Consider the following 12,752-nt stretch of genomic DNA (forward strand, 5'->3'; position numbering starts at 1 on the left):
GTGGGAAGAATCAGCGATAACACCTGTGCAATGATTAAAACTTACAGTCTTAACTATACAGTTAAAAGACATTTTAACATTTACAATACATTTTTATGCAAGACAGTTTAAAAATGAATTGTGTATCAATCTCTCATTTTGTTTTTGGTTTCACATTAAGATGTTTCTTGTCAGTGTGGAGGGTTCTCCCGCTCCCTCGAGGACGAGGTTGGCCTCTTCCTCTTCCTAATGCGTTGGAACTCCTTCAGCTGCTGCAAGAGTACTACAGCTTCTGCTATCTCAATAGATTTTATCAAAATCTATGCCATGACTCTTCCACCTAATAGAGAAGATTGCACAATAGATTTCCTCCCTGATTCTACAATCTCCCCACAATCAAGTTTACCCATTGTTATGCTTAGGAAGCAAGGCCATGGAGGAGTACATAAGAGAAACACTAGCTCAGACTGTCTGAGTCCCCAGCAATCACCACATTCAGTGGAGTCAGTTACATTCTGTAGAACAAAAGACAGGAAGAGGCCATTCAGCACAATGCGAGACCATCTGAAGTAAATTACTGCTACACTCAAATACATGTGTTGCCAGACACATAATTTTCTATGGGTTTCCATAGCTGTATATATTTTATTACAATGAAACTTATGTATAGATTCAGTGCAATAAATATATGAAGATTTGCTGCACTGGATCCATCGCTGTTGGCGCTTAGTTTTATCAACAGTTGTCACCTGATATGATGCATCTGAAATTGACAAGAAAATATACTAATATACTATACTTATTAAATACTAATAATGTAGTGAAATGGAAACAGAAAAATCACCAGAAAATGAGAGTGATTTAAAAAATACAAATGCAGCTAGGTTTTTAAGGACATAAATGATCCAGTCCCTCATTGTCATACAACCAATTAAACACTGTGATGTCAGTATCCTTTGATGTTCTCACTAGTCATTATTCTGTGCAAATTAATACATGGGCAGAGTTAAAGGATTATTCCACCTAAAATTTATACACAGAACATGTAAGTGTAACCAGTTTGTTTTAAGTACTGGAATGAAACAAATGTGACCATTACATTAAATAATCAAGTATCTATGATTTTATGTCGATATTATAAAAGTGAAATTACAGACTAAGATTTGTTAAATTGTTTAAATTGTCTTTGAATTCTACCAGTCTGTTAATATGATTTGTTTGATAAGTACACTTGCATAAATTCACTTGCATACACATACATATTTCTACTAAAAGTTTTTCTTCCAGACTTCATTGAGAAATGAGGCTCCTGTTCTTGATTATATACCTTTGCTCAGACTGCTTTTGTAAGTTACATTTTCTATTTTTGTTTTTCATATGATTATAGTGTCCTTTTCATTTAATTTTTATGCATATATTCTCTGCATTTTCAGATGCACAATGTCAGGTGGTGGTGGTTGTGCAAAAGGACCCTCTAATAGCGGCTGAACTTGGAGCCAATGTGACAATTCTTTGTAATTATTCCTCCGACTTAATGAATAAAGTTTCATGGTACAAGCAGACTTTCGGAACAAGACCACTACTAGTTGCAGACTCTCAGCGCTATTCAAAAGAAGCCACATTTTATAATGGTTTTGACAAAAACCATTATATTGTACAGAATGAAGATGGCAGTTGTGCTTTGAGCATTGTGAAAACAGAGCAGTCTGATTCTGCGACCTACTACTGTGCTGTGGCTTTTATTAATATCATTACTTTTGGAGATGGAACCGTTTTGGTGATCAAAGATTCTGAAGGTTAGTCACACTTTCAACCCAAATGTTAATGCAGAAAGAAGAATTTTAATTGGATATTATTGCAGATATTTATCAGACAGAATCATGGATTTTCTTATTTGGTAATATTTTAAGTATTAGTTACTTTTCTCTAATTTATTATTTAAGATGCACCAGTTTCTATCCTTAAACTTCTCCAGCAGCCTGCATTACAGATAATGAATCCAGGAGACTCTGTGACTCTGAAGTGTACATTCCTCACTGAGAGCTGTGCAGGAGAGCACAGTGTCTACTGGTTCAGACATGGTTCTGGAAAATCTCAAAATACACAGAGCTGTGTGTACATACTCCCCAAGAGGAACCTCAGCCTCTCTGATGCTGGAATTTACTACTGTGCTGTGGCTGCATGTGGGCAGACCCAACCAAATATGAAGAAGAGATGATATTCTAGTGGGCGCCAGCTTGGTAGGCCTTGGAAGCTGGAGGCTCCAGTCAGAGAGCAGGGCTTGGACACGTATTTAGCCAACCATGGGTTTATTGGTTAATTTAGCATTGTTGGGTACAATGAACTTCTGGGAATTAGCTGTATGTATGAGGTGTAGTTAGACTTCTGTGAATTATTCTGTATAAGGGAGTTGGTATAGATATAATAATTACAAGTAGAACTTTAAAAAGCTATGTATTATGATCAGAACATCTGTAGGGCCAGTGGGTTCCAGTAAAAGATCTCCTGTGCCATCAGAATCATGTGACTTAAGGCTTGATATGTCATTGCTTATTCAAAAAACCCTTTTCCATCATTCTTTTTTCATTTTGGCTTTATTGATATTCTGACTTTTCCGCCTTGTTTTAACATAAACTGTTTTATGTCATATTCGGATGTTTTGTTTTTTTCTTCAGATTTTGTGTTTCACAAAAACCTGGGGGATGGATTCTTTTTTGCTGCAAAAATTAATATAGGAAGTCCATAAAATAGAATATGTGTAGTCAAGTGTGCATACAAGTGTAGTTGTAATTCACTTCAACCCCTCTTATCCTGTACAGAAAGGCCTCTTCCTGTCAGTTATTCTATATAAAGTTACTGACACCACTTTTTCTTGTTTTCTATTTTTTATGTAAAAGGATCATACTGTGTTTGAGTTTGCATACATACTATTCACATTCATTTAAATGACTACATTCTAATACCATTATAAAAAAAAGACCTCAAATGTGATGCCTAAGATTGCAGCCCCCGGGCCACACCCACGATTGCCGCAACCATCTACTACCCCCACACCCCAAAATAAACCATCAAATAATCAAATAGATCAAATAATATTGACATTGAAGTGATTAGTTGTATGACAATGAAGGGCTGGCTCATATATCATCTTAAAAATGTACTGTCAAGCATTGACAAGTTATTTCTTTCTTATTGAGCTAAATGTATTTAACTTCTGTGGTTAATAATGGTTTATTTTGGGGTGTTTAGGGTTTAAATACATGAATTAAACAAGGTAGAAGGTGTGGACAATCAAATGAGGGGTGGAGAAAATGAAACTATTGCATGGGACTAAAATACACAAGACAGGGAAAACACAAAACATGAAAGCTGGGAGGAACTAATCATGACACATCTGTTGGTATTTTGAGAATATAATTGAAATTACAAAGACTTCTCAATGGAAAATTTAAATAAGACTATCATTCTATATATTTACTGTTTTGTGACATCACTGCAGAATTTCTCAAAATGTACAAATTCAAAAAACATTGTTTTTTCTGTAAGTATTTGTCTTCCATATGTCCTTGGTGAGAATTGGTTCCTCTTCTTTATATTCTTCTTCCCAAACTGCTTTTGTAATTTGGATTGTATAATCGCCAAGTTTCACTCAGTCCTGAGTCCTATAATAATTGTTTAATTTGAAAACAATGTGACAATACTTCTGCTGATTCTATACATAATAAAGTATGGCTCCTCCTACCACCCCCTGATGCCCCCCTCTTGTAGCCCACTACACCTCCACCCCAGCCACTTACTTCTCCATTGCCCTAGACAGACAGACAGACAGACAGACATTCTTGTGCCAGATTGGTTTCAGACACAAAACCTAAATAGGCTTTTTTCTCATTTTGCTCTCAATTGTTCATATTGTTCATATCATTGTAGTGTACATTGTCAGCCAGAGGAGCATGGGTCCACCTCTTGCTCTAGAGAGATTTTCTTGCCACTGTTGCCTTTGGCTTGCTCACTGAAGACTTGGACTTGTATATGTGTAAAGCTGCTTTGTGACAACAGCTGTTATTACAGCCCCATTACCTACACCTTTCATGAGTTCAAATTCTAGGACCAAAAAGGTCGCAACATTAAAAAAGAAACATGAAGATGCCCTCTGTACAGGGTTTTCAGCAATGTTATTGTTTTCTTTATTATACTGTAACAAAAACACATACAAAAAAATTTTATATATATATATATATATATATATATATATATATATATATATATATATATATATATATATATATAAAATTTTTTTGTATGTGTTTTTGTATATATATATATATATAATATTTTTGTATATATATATAATTTTTGTATATATATATATATATAAAATATATATATATATATATAATATATATAAATGTTCTTTCGTCTTTGTACACCCAAACGAACTACAATACCCATCATTTTGTTTGACTCCAGTAGAGCAACTGATCCAATCATCAACAGTTCATCAGATCCTCATCACGTGCATATTGAGTTTACCTGTTTCCCATGTATATAAGCAATTCTAAGACTTTATTTTTGTTTTTGTGAAGTATTGCCACCAGTTTAAATGTGCATAATGAGCGTTCTTTTCCTGTTTTTGACCTAGTTTTCCCGTTACTCTCAATTTTGATTTTTGCTTACCCCTAGTTGGATTTGTCTGCCTGTGTTTTTGCTCTAAGGGTTTTTTTGGACTCGGACTGTTTTCCTCAATGATTTCCTCAATTATTGTATGACCCTGGCTAGTTTAACCCCTAACCCCTAACCCCTAACTAGTTTAATTCCTGCCCTTTATCCGCAAACATCTGACTTTGCTTACAACATTACAGTTGTATTCTGTTCTGTGATAAGGAGTTGAGGTAAGAGTGATATATTTTATTTTCTTTTGTTTTAATGAAGTTAATGGTTGAGTGGGCTTTATTAAATTTTTGTTTGTTGTGTTGTGGTGAAACACTCCCATTTAGATTCACTTTATGTTCTTGTTATTTTATATATATATATATATATATATATATATATATATATATATATAAAATAACAAGAACATAAAGTGAATCTAAATGGGAGTGTTTCACCACAACACAACAAACAAAAATTTAATAAAGCCCACTCAACCATTAACTTCATTAAAACAAAAGAAAATAAAATATATCACTCTTACCTCAACTCCTTATCACAGAACAGAATACAACTGTAATGTTGTAAGCAAAGTCAGATGTTTGCGGATAAAGGGCAGGAATTAAACTAGTTAGGGGTTAGGGGTTAGGGGTTAAACTAGCCAGGGTCATACAATAATTGAGGAAATCATTGAGGAAAACAGTCCGAGTCCAAAAAAACCCTTAGAGCAAAAACACAGGCAGACAAATCCAACTAGGGGTAAGCAAAAATCAAAATTGAGAGTAACGGGAAAACTAGGTCAAAAACAGGAAAAGAACGCTCATTATGCACATTTAAACTGGTGGCAATACTTCACAAAAACAAAAATAAAGTCTTAGAATTGCTTATATACATGGGAAACAGGTAAACTCAATATGCACGTGATGAGGATCTGATGAACTGTTGATGATTGGATCAGTTGCTCTACTGGAGTCAAACAAAATGATGGGTATTGTAGTTCGTTTGGGTGTACAAAGACGAAAGAACATTTATATATATTATATATATATATATATATTTATATATATATATATATATATATATATATATATATATATATATATATATATATATATATATATATAATTGATAAGTCATCTCTTGTAGCATCATGTAAAATATATCTTTAAATACCACAACATGGAGAACAACTTGTCAATGTAACAGTTGTAAAAAGCGCTATATAAATATGTAAATACATTTGATGTTGACTTTGACTAGTGAAATTAACTATGGGTATTTTCTGATAGAACAGCCATAGGATGACTTCTTGAGTTATGCATTTAACCAGGTGAGATTAATTGATGGTTGAGGACAGGGCAATACAATGAACTACGACTTACAAAGTGCTTTGTCGTCTACTCATAGAATGTATCCTAGCCAGTACAGTACAGTAGTACAATTCAAGATACCATTGAACTAGAATACTGCTGAAATCCAGGAATCAATGTTGCAACCTAGAAGAAGTGCAAAATAAGGATACGCTCTATATCAAACAACAATACCAATGCAACAAACAATACAAACAATAAGTACTAGAATTTCAGTACTCAACATAGGTGCAGGATCAATGGCCATTTCAATATTCCACAAATAGATAAGTCTTCAGGTTGTGTTTGAAGACTGAAAGGACTGTCTGGACAGCCAGTGGAAGTGTGTTCCATTACCTGGGAGGCAGGAAAAAGCATACCATCCTTGAGACAAGCATTTCTGTAACAGTGCCATAGGGTGAGGAGCTGGACACACAGAGTGCCTCGATAGTGATAGATGTTTGTTTACACACGTGAAAGACAACGCCACTCACATATAACGTAAGCAGTGAACGCTAACACAACTACAGCAAACATGAATGATGTGAACACAAGCATGAATAAACATAATGACAATGACTGATAAAGACCCACACACCAACAGCCGTTTAAATGCACAAACATCACAACACTAAACCATGTGAGGTGTGTGCTGACAACAGGGGCGTGGTTACATACAAGACAGACACTGTACCATATGTAGCAGGCTGGACCATGTGACCAGTGGGAAGGGGAGCAGTCCGTGACAGTTTCAAGCTAAGCTGTACTTGAGGTTTAAAGTATGGATCAGGTTTTGCCCTGGGGCTGAGCAAAAGCCAACAGAACCTTACAGTGTTTTTATATGAGGATGATAATTGCCAGAGGTATTAGTTTCAATGGGTTTCCTTAGCTATATTTATTTTATAGATATAAATAAATATATAAAGAATTGTTACAGTAGATCCATGTTCAACCGCTGTTAGAGGATGGTTTTGCACATAAGCCATCACCTGACATTTTGCATCTGAAGATGCTACGAGAATATGATAAAATGCTAAGAATTCATGGACACAGAAAAAGGATATAGAAAAAGGACACAGAATGTGACACGAGGAGGCAGAGCAGGATGCAGGGACAAGTCGTGTTAACCACAACGAAATGTTTATTGTTACACAAAACAAAGACAACTGCGTGGCTAGCAGGCTAACCAGGTAGAAACATGGACAACCTTCACATTCAAACACAAGACTTATATTCATGCATACTAATACACAATGAGGAGTAGATGTGAAACACAGGGAAGGCATGGCCATACAGATGAACGCACACACACCCACACACACACACACAGGGAGACTTTTGGGAGGAGGGGCCATACCATGACAGAGCCACTCCCCAAAGGCACCACTCCCTGCACACCAGCCTATCGAGCTACGGCCCCAAAACCCACACCGAATAGCAAGACTCGAGGACTGAGCAACCTGACCCAGGTCAGCACAAGCAGGACAGAGGGGAGGAAGACAGGGACCAAGACGAAACAGACAAAGGGACGGACACAATGACGGGCACAGGCGCTGGCACAAAGGGGGACAAAGCAACTGGTACAGTAATCGAAACAGGGATAGGTACAGTGATTGGTACAGGTACAAGAATAGGACTACATAAAGAACTATTAAACAGTCCAGGGAAGGTGGCAGGAGCTCCAGCCAGTCCCCCAATTGTTGGCTGGGTCAGAGTCCACCCCAGCTGGATGGGATCCTCTCTCGTCGGCTTGTGTGGCGGCAGTTGTTCCAGCTTCATTGCACGTATATCCAGACATGAACCAGCTGATTTGTCTCAGACGTGGGCACTGGTGACACTGCCTTCTTGCCTTTATGAGGCTTCGGCATAGACGCTTGAGCTCTGGGGCTGTGAGCCGTCATGGAGGGAGTGTCCTCATCTGATGATGATGCCTCCCTGCAAGCCCCATTGGGCAGCGTACTTGTTCCAGAGTGGTGCATCCTGGGAGGACCCTTGGGTGGTACCTTGGGCGCCAGAGGCCCTTTGTTCTTGGAATCTTCCGAAACGGTATCCATCTCCGAGGGAGAATCCCTATGGAGCACCTCCTCCACCTACATCACTGGATTCTCTACCTGATGGACCTCTGAGTCTGGTTGCAAGCTGATGTCAGTGCATTCCGATCGGAGACTGATATCTGTATAGCCCTCACTCTGTTCAAACTCCCTGTAGCTCTCCTAGTAGTCCCAGTAGGGGTAATAAAACCCTATGGATGCCAGACCTGGATATTGGTCTCCCTTGTACCAGCTCTCATAGTCCATTGGGGGCCTGTAGGACTACGCAGAGTTCACCCCTGAGCTATACCCAGGGGCCTCACCCAACATTTTCCAGGAGCACTTTCCCCTGTTGTTTTGGTACCGAGACTGCCAAGGAGCATGGAGGGTTTCTGCATAAGGGCAGGGGAGGAACAGTTATGCGCCTTCTTCCCCTACTTTTTCTTATTTTTCTTTCCCGGCATCCTCTGACGGGTGATGTTTCTGTGATGTGAGGATGCAAAGCAAGATGCAACAAAACATTTACTGTTACACAAAACAAAGACAACTACGTAGCTAGCAGGCTTACCAGCTTCAAACATTGACGACCTTCACATTCAAGCACAAGACTTATATACATGCACACTAACAATACACAATGAGGAGCAGGTGTAAAATATAGGGAGGGCGTGGCCATACAGACGAATGCACACACACGCACACACAGGGAGACTTTTGGGAGGAGGGGCCATACTGTAACACCAGCCCCTTATTGTCATACCAGTCAAACACTGTGATGTCAGTATCCTTTGATGTTCTCACTAGTCATTATTCTGTGCAAATGAATACATGGGCAGAGTTAAAGGATTATTCCACTAAATATTTATACAAAGAGCATGTAAGTGGAACAAACTTTTTTTATGCATGCCTCTCTGAAAACAGATGCATCTCTTGCGTACTGGAATGATACAAATGTGACCATCAGAAGAATCAAGTATTTATGATTTTATGTGGATATTTTAAAAGTGAAATTACAGAGTAAGGCTTGTTAAACTGTTTAGAGAATCTGTCTTTGGATTCTACCAGTCTATTAATATTATACTGTTGTTAATATTAATGGGATACACTGGGATAAATTCACTTGCCGAAACAAATATTTCTACTAAAAATGTCTTTCTTCCAGACTTCATTGAGAAATGAGGTTCCTGTTCTTGATTATATACCTTTACTCAGGCTACTTTTGTAAGTTACATTTTCTATTTTAGTTTTTCATATGATTATAGTGTCCTTTTCATTTAATGTTTCTGCATATATTCTCTTTGCATTTTCAGATGCACAATGTCAGGTGGTGGTGGTTGTGCAAAAGGACCCTCTAATAGCGGCTGAACTTGGAGCCAATGTGACAATTCTTTGTAATTATTCCTCCGACTTAATGAATAAAGTTTCATGGTACAAGCAGACTTTCGGAACAAGACCACTACTAGTTGCAGACTCTCAGCGCTACTCAAAAGAAGCCACATTTTATAATGGTTTTGACAAAAACCATTATATTGTACAGAATGAAGATGGCAGTTGTGCTTTGAGCATTGTAAAAACAGAGCAGTCTGATTCTGCGACCTACTACTGTGCCGTGGCTTTTATGAATATCATTACTTTTGGAGATGGAACTGTTTTGCTGATCAAAGATTCTGAATGTTAGTCACACTTTCAACCCAAATGCTAATGCAGAAATAAGAATTTTAATTGGATATTATTGCAGATATTTATTATCAGACATTTTGGATCAAGGACTTTTTATTTGGAAATAGTTTATGTTACACATTAGTTGAATCATTTTTAAAGTTAGAGTTTATACTATTTACATATTAACTGTATTCATTCCAACAATTAATTTCATTGTTACAATTTTTAAAGTTATTTTTCTCTCCTAATTCATAACCTTTTAAGGTGCACATTATTCCAGCCACACACTTCTCCAGCAGCCTGTGTCAGAGCCAGTTCATCCAGGAAACTCTGTGACTCTGCAGTGTACAGTCCTCACTGAGATCTGTGCCAGAGGACACAGCGTCTATTGGTTCAGACATGGTTCAGAAGAGTCTCAACCAGGAATTATTTATATTAACGGACACAGCAAGAGTCAGTGTCAGAAGAGCTCTGCAGCTAACTCTTCTACAGAGAGCTGTGTGTATGAGCTCACAAAGAGGAATCTCAGCCTCTCTGATGCTGGGACTTACTACTGTGCTGTGGCTCTTTGTGGAGAGATACTGTTTGGGAATGGAACTACACTGTTCTTCAAAGGTAAGGATTGCAATATAATGTCAGGTGAAAAAAAGCAAACCCTAGATCAACATCCAATTACTACTACTTGGTGTTTTAACACCATGTTAGATAGATTAAAGATATTAGATAGTATACTTAGAGATAGCATACTTTAAAAAATTATAGATATTTATAGACTACTATAAAATACTGAGTAGGGATACAGTTGTAAGTTTATTTAAATGCAACTATTGTTGTGCTTCATGCATGTTTTGGTTTTTGCTCATCATGCAAATTTAAAAGCCTAATATTAATATGATCAAAATATGTATGTCCAAAAATGGAAATACAGTTAACTGTAGGAAAAAAGCAATATATTATCAGATGCCTAACTAAAGATTTGCTCTTTTGAAAGTCCAGTCCACTGAAGTTTGTGCCACTAAGTACCTCCCGATCGATCACTCTTGAGTACCCCTAGGTTAAATAAACACAAATAAGCTCATAGTTGCTTCTTCTATGCCATCTGCACTTTATCTTGAGTTCTCAGAAGTCTTCCTGTCTTCACCAGTCACTCTTCATACATTGCCACAAGCATCAACCGAAAGTATTTCTACACCAGTCAAATAAAAATATAAAAGGTGGACTTAGGTCACCTAAGAAAAGTAGCCAACAATGGTTGTCTATATGTGTACTTAGTAGTGCAGGTCAGTGAATCAGAAATAATCAGAATAATGAGTATGCTTTGAGAGCAAAAGCAAAACTTCCTAAATGCAGAAGTGTAGAAAAATAGTGTTTTCTGTTAAAATCTGTATCTTAACTGAACTTTATTTTAGAAACCAAAATGGAGACATGGAAACTCCCTGTCTTAGCACTTGCATCATCAAACATCATAACTGTAACTGTGGTTGTAATGCTTATCAGAATGTTGCAAAAGTATCGACAAAAAGGTATGGATTTGTTAAGTTTTCTCATATATTTGCACATAAATATGATATAAGTATCTCTAAATGTGAAATTAGTTAATTATACTTTCTGGTTGTTTTCAAGACTCTTTAACTGCTCAAACAATACAAGTGAATCAGGTAAGTATTAATTTCTGAATTGCCACAGAATTAAATTGATGTTATTTAAATATCTATAAACCTACTTCAAAAAAGTGGTCTTTCACTGTATGACACAGAACATTCATTTGAAAGCTGACAACTAAAGTTTCGCGTTGTTATTAATTTTATTTTATTTTATTACTCTTGCAGGTTGATGACAAGGATTCCTTGAATTATGCTGCTTTAAGTTTTTCTCATAAACCGGCATCTTCAGAAAAATCAAGAGCAAAACCCATTAAAGACAAATCTGTGTATGCACAAGTCAGACTGTGAAAACCTTTATTTTCCTTATAAGCAAGCATGTAAATACACCAGATACAAGTCTGGTAAAACTTGTCAAAATACACTTGTACAAATAAAAACATAAAATTCCTCACAATAAAAATGTTTTTATTGCAGTTTAATATTTATAGTTCACAAGTCAGTATATAAATATGTTGATTCAGCATATTTATCACTCTCTCACTAATTTCCTCAGGCCTTTGCTTTGTGTTTGTGTGTGTGTATTCTCATAGGTATGAAACCAAAGTAAAAACAGATTCAAAACATTTGAAATACTCACTAGCCACTTAGTTTTCATGTTTTACATTGTTTAAAATGATGTTTAAATAGCGTGATATAAAATATAACTTCAATGTCTTAATAGAACATCATGCTTCTGTTTTAAAATAATCTGTGGGGAAACAGGATGTTGTACTGTCAGATCAAGTGTGTGACATGTACAGGGAGGGAACAAGATGCAAGCCCACATTCAGAATGTTTATATTCTCAATAATAAAACAAATACCAAGCAGAAGAGTGAGTGAAAAAAGAGGCAAGGCACTTGCATTAACTCTCAAAGCACTGGGCCACAGTTGATTAACACTTCCTGTGGGCTTGAATAGAGAGACCAAAATGTAAATGAGGGAGAGGTGCATGTAATCAATAATTAGGAGACTGCGGAAGGTATGGTGTGTGTGGGAGTGTGCGTGTGGCTGTTGGCATTTCCCTTGGGCTGGATGCCTGGTGCACTATGACAAAGTGAACAAAGTTATTTGCACATAAGTATAAAACTATAACAATATTAATCATCAATATTGAGCTGAAGACAGCATAAAACGCAACAGCAATAGTGTTTTCCTTAGATATGTCACCTCTCGGTCAATTGAACTCTCTTCACAACAAATTGCTGATTACATGTCATGTAATGTTTCCAATGAATTTCTCATTACTTAATAAGTGTAGAACAGTTTTCCTATTCTAGACCTTGGAAACCCCCCAAAAGGTCACATTTTAGCCCTATCCCAGTTCACAACAAAGTCAAAGACAAATTTATTTATATAAGACATTTGTCAACATGATGTCACAAAGCTGGGTCCAGATACCTAATGAGAAAGCCAGAGGCAACAGTGGGAAGGAAAAACTCC

General features: G+C 36.8%; 1 protein-coding gene across 7 annotated transcripts; it reads left to right on the forward strand.

Annotated features, from left to right (window-relative positions):
* The first annotated feature begins 8,791 nt into the window (after window positions 1–8,791).
* On the forward strand, window positions 8,792–11,713 carry LOC118243036 (uncharacterized). Of its 7 annotated transcripts, none has more exons than XM_081695314.1 (7): window positions 8,792–8,882; window positions 9,168–9,226; window positions 9,316–9,678; window positions 9,932–10,282; window positions 11,077–11,190; window positions 11,291–11,325; window positions 11,497–11,713. In XM_081695314.1, the coding sequence occupies exons 2-7, from the start codon at window positions 9,181–9,183 to the stop codon at window positions 11,617–11,619; spliced, it is 1,032 nt and encodes a 343-aa protein (XP_081551440.1). In that variant the 5' UTR covers window positions 8,792–8,882; window positions 9,168–9,180; the 3' UTR covers window positions 11,620–11,713. The 7 variants fall into 7 exon arrangements, with proteins under 7 accessions (XP_081551440.1, XP_035392451.2, XP_081551442.1 ...); XM_081695316.1 differs by having other exon boundaries at window positions 8,876–8,978; XM_081695315.1 differs by lacking the exon at window positions 8,792–8,882 and adding an exon at window positions 8,890–9,022.
* The last annotated feature ends 1,039 nt before the right edge of the window (window positions 11,714–12,752 follow it).

The sequence above is a fragment of the Electrophorus electricus genome, chromosome 13 (assembly GCF_041902795.1).
Source record: "Electrophorus electricus isolate QZ-2024a chromosome 13, ASM4190279v1, whole genome shotgun sequence".
Classification (NCBI taxonomy): domain Eukaryota; kingdom Metazoa; phylum Chordata; class Actinopteri; order Gymnotiformes; family Gymnotidae; genus Electrophorus; species Electrophorus electricus.

Excerpts from the sequence above, each read along its gene's own strand:
- LOC118243036 (XM_035536558.2), top strand. The coding sequence starts at position 9,258 with ATGATTATAGTGTCCTTTTCATTTAATGTTTCTGCATATATTCTCTTT. Across the intron at positions 9,679-9,931 it reads GCTGATCAAAGATTCTGAAT|GTGCACATTATTCCAGCCAC; the intron begins GTTAGTCACACT and ends TAACCTTTTAAG. Across the intron at positions 10,283-11,076 it reads AACTACACTGTTCTTCAAAG|AAACCAAAATGGAGACATGG; the intron begins GTAAGGATTGCA and ends ACTTTATTTTAG.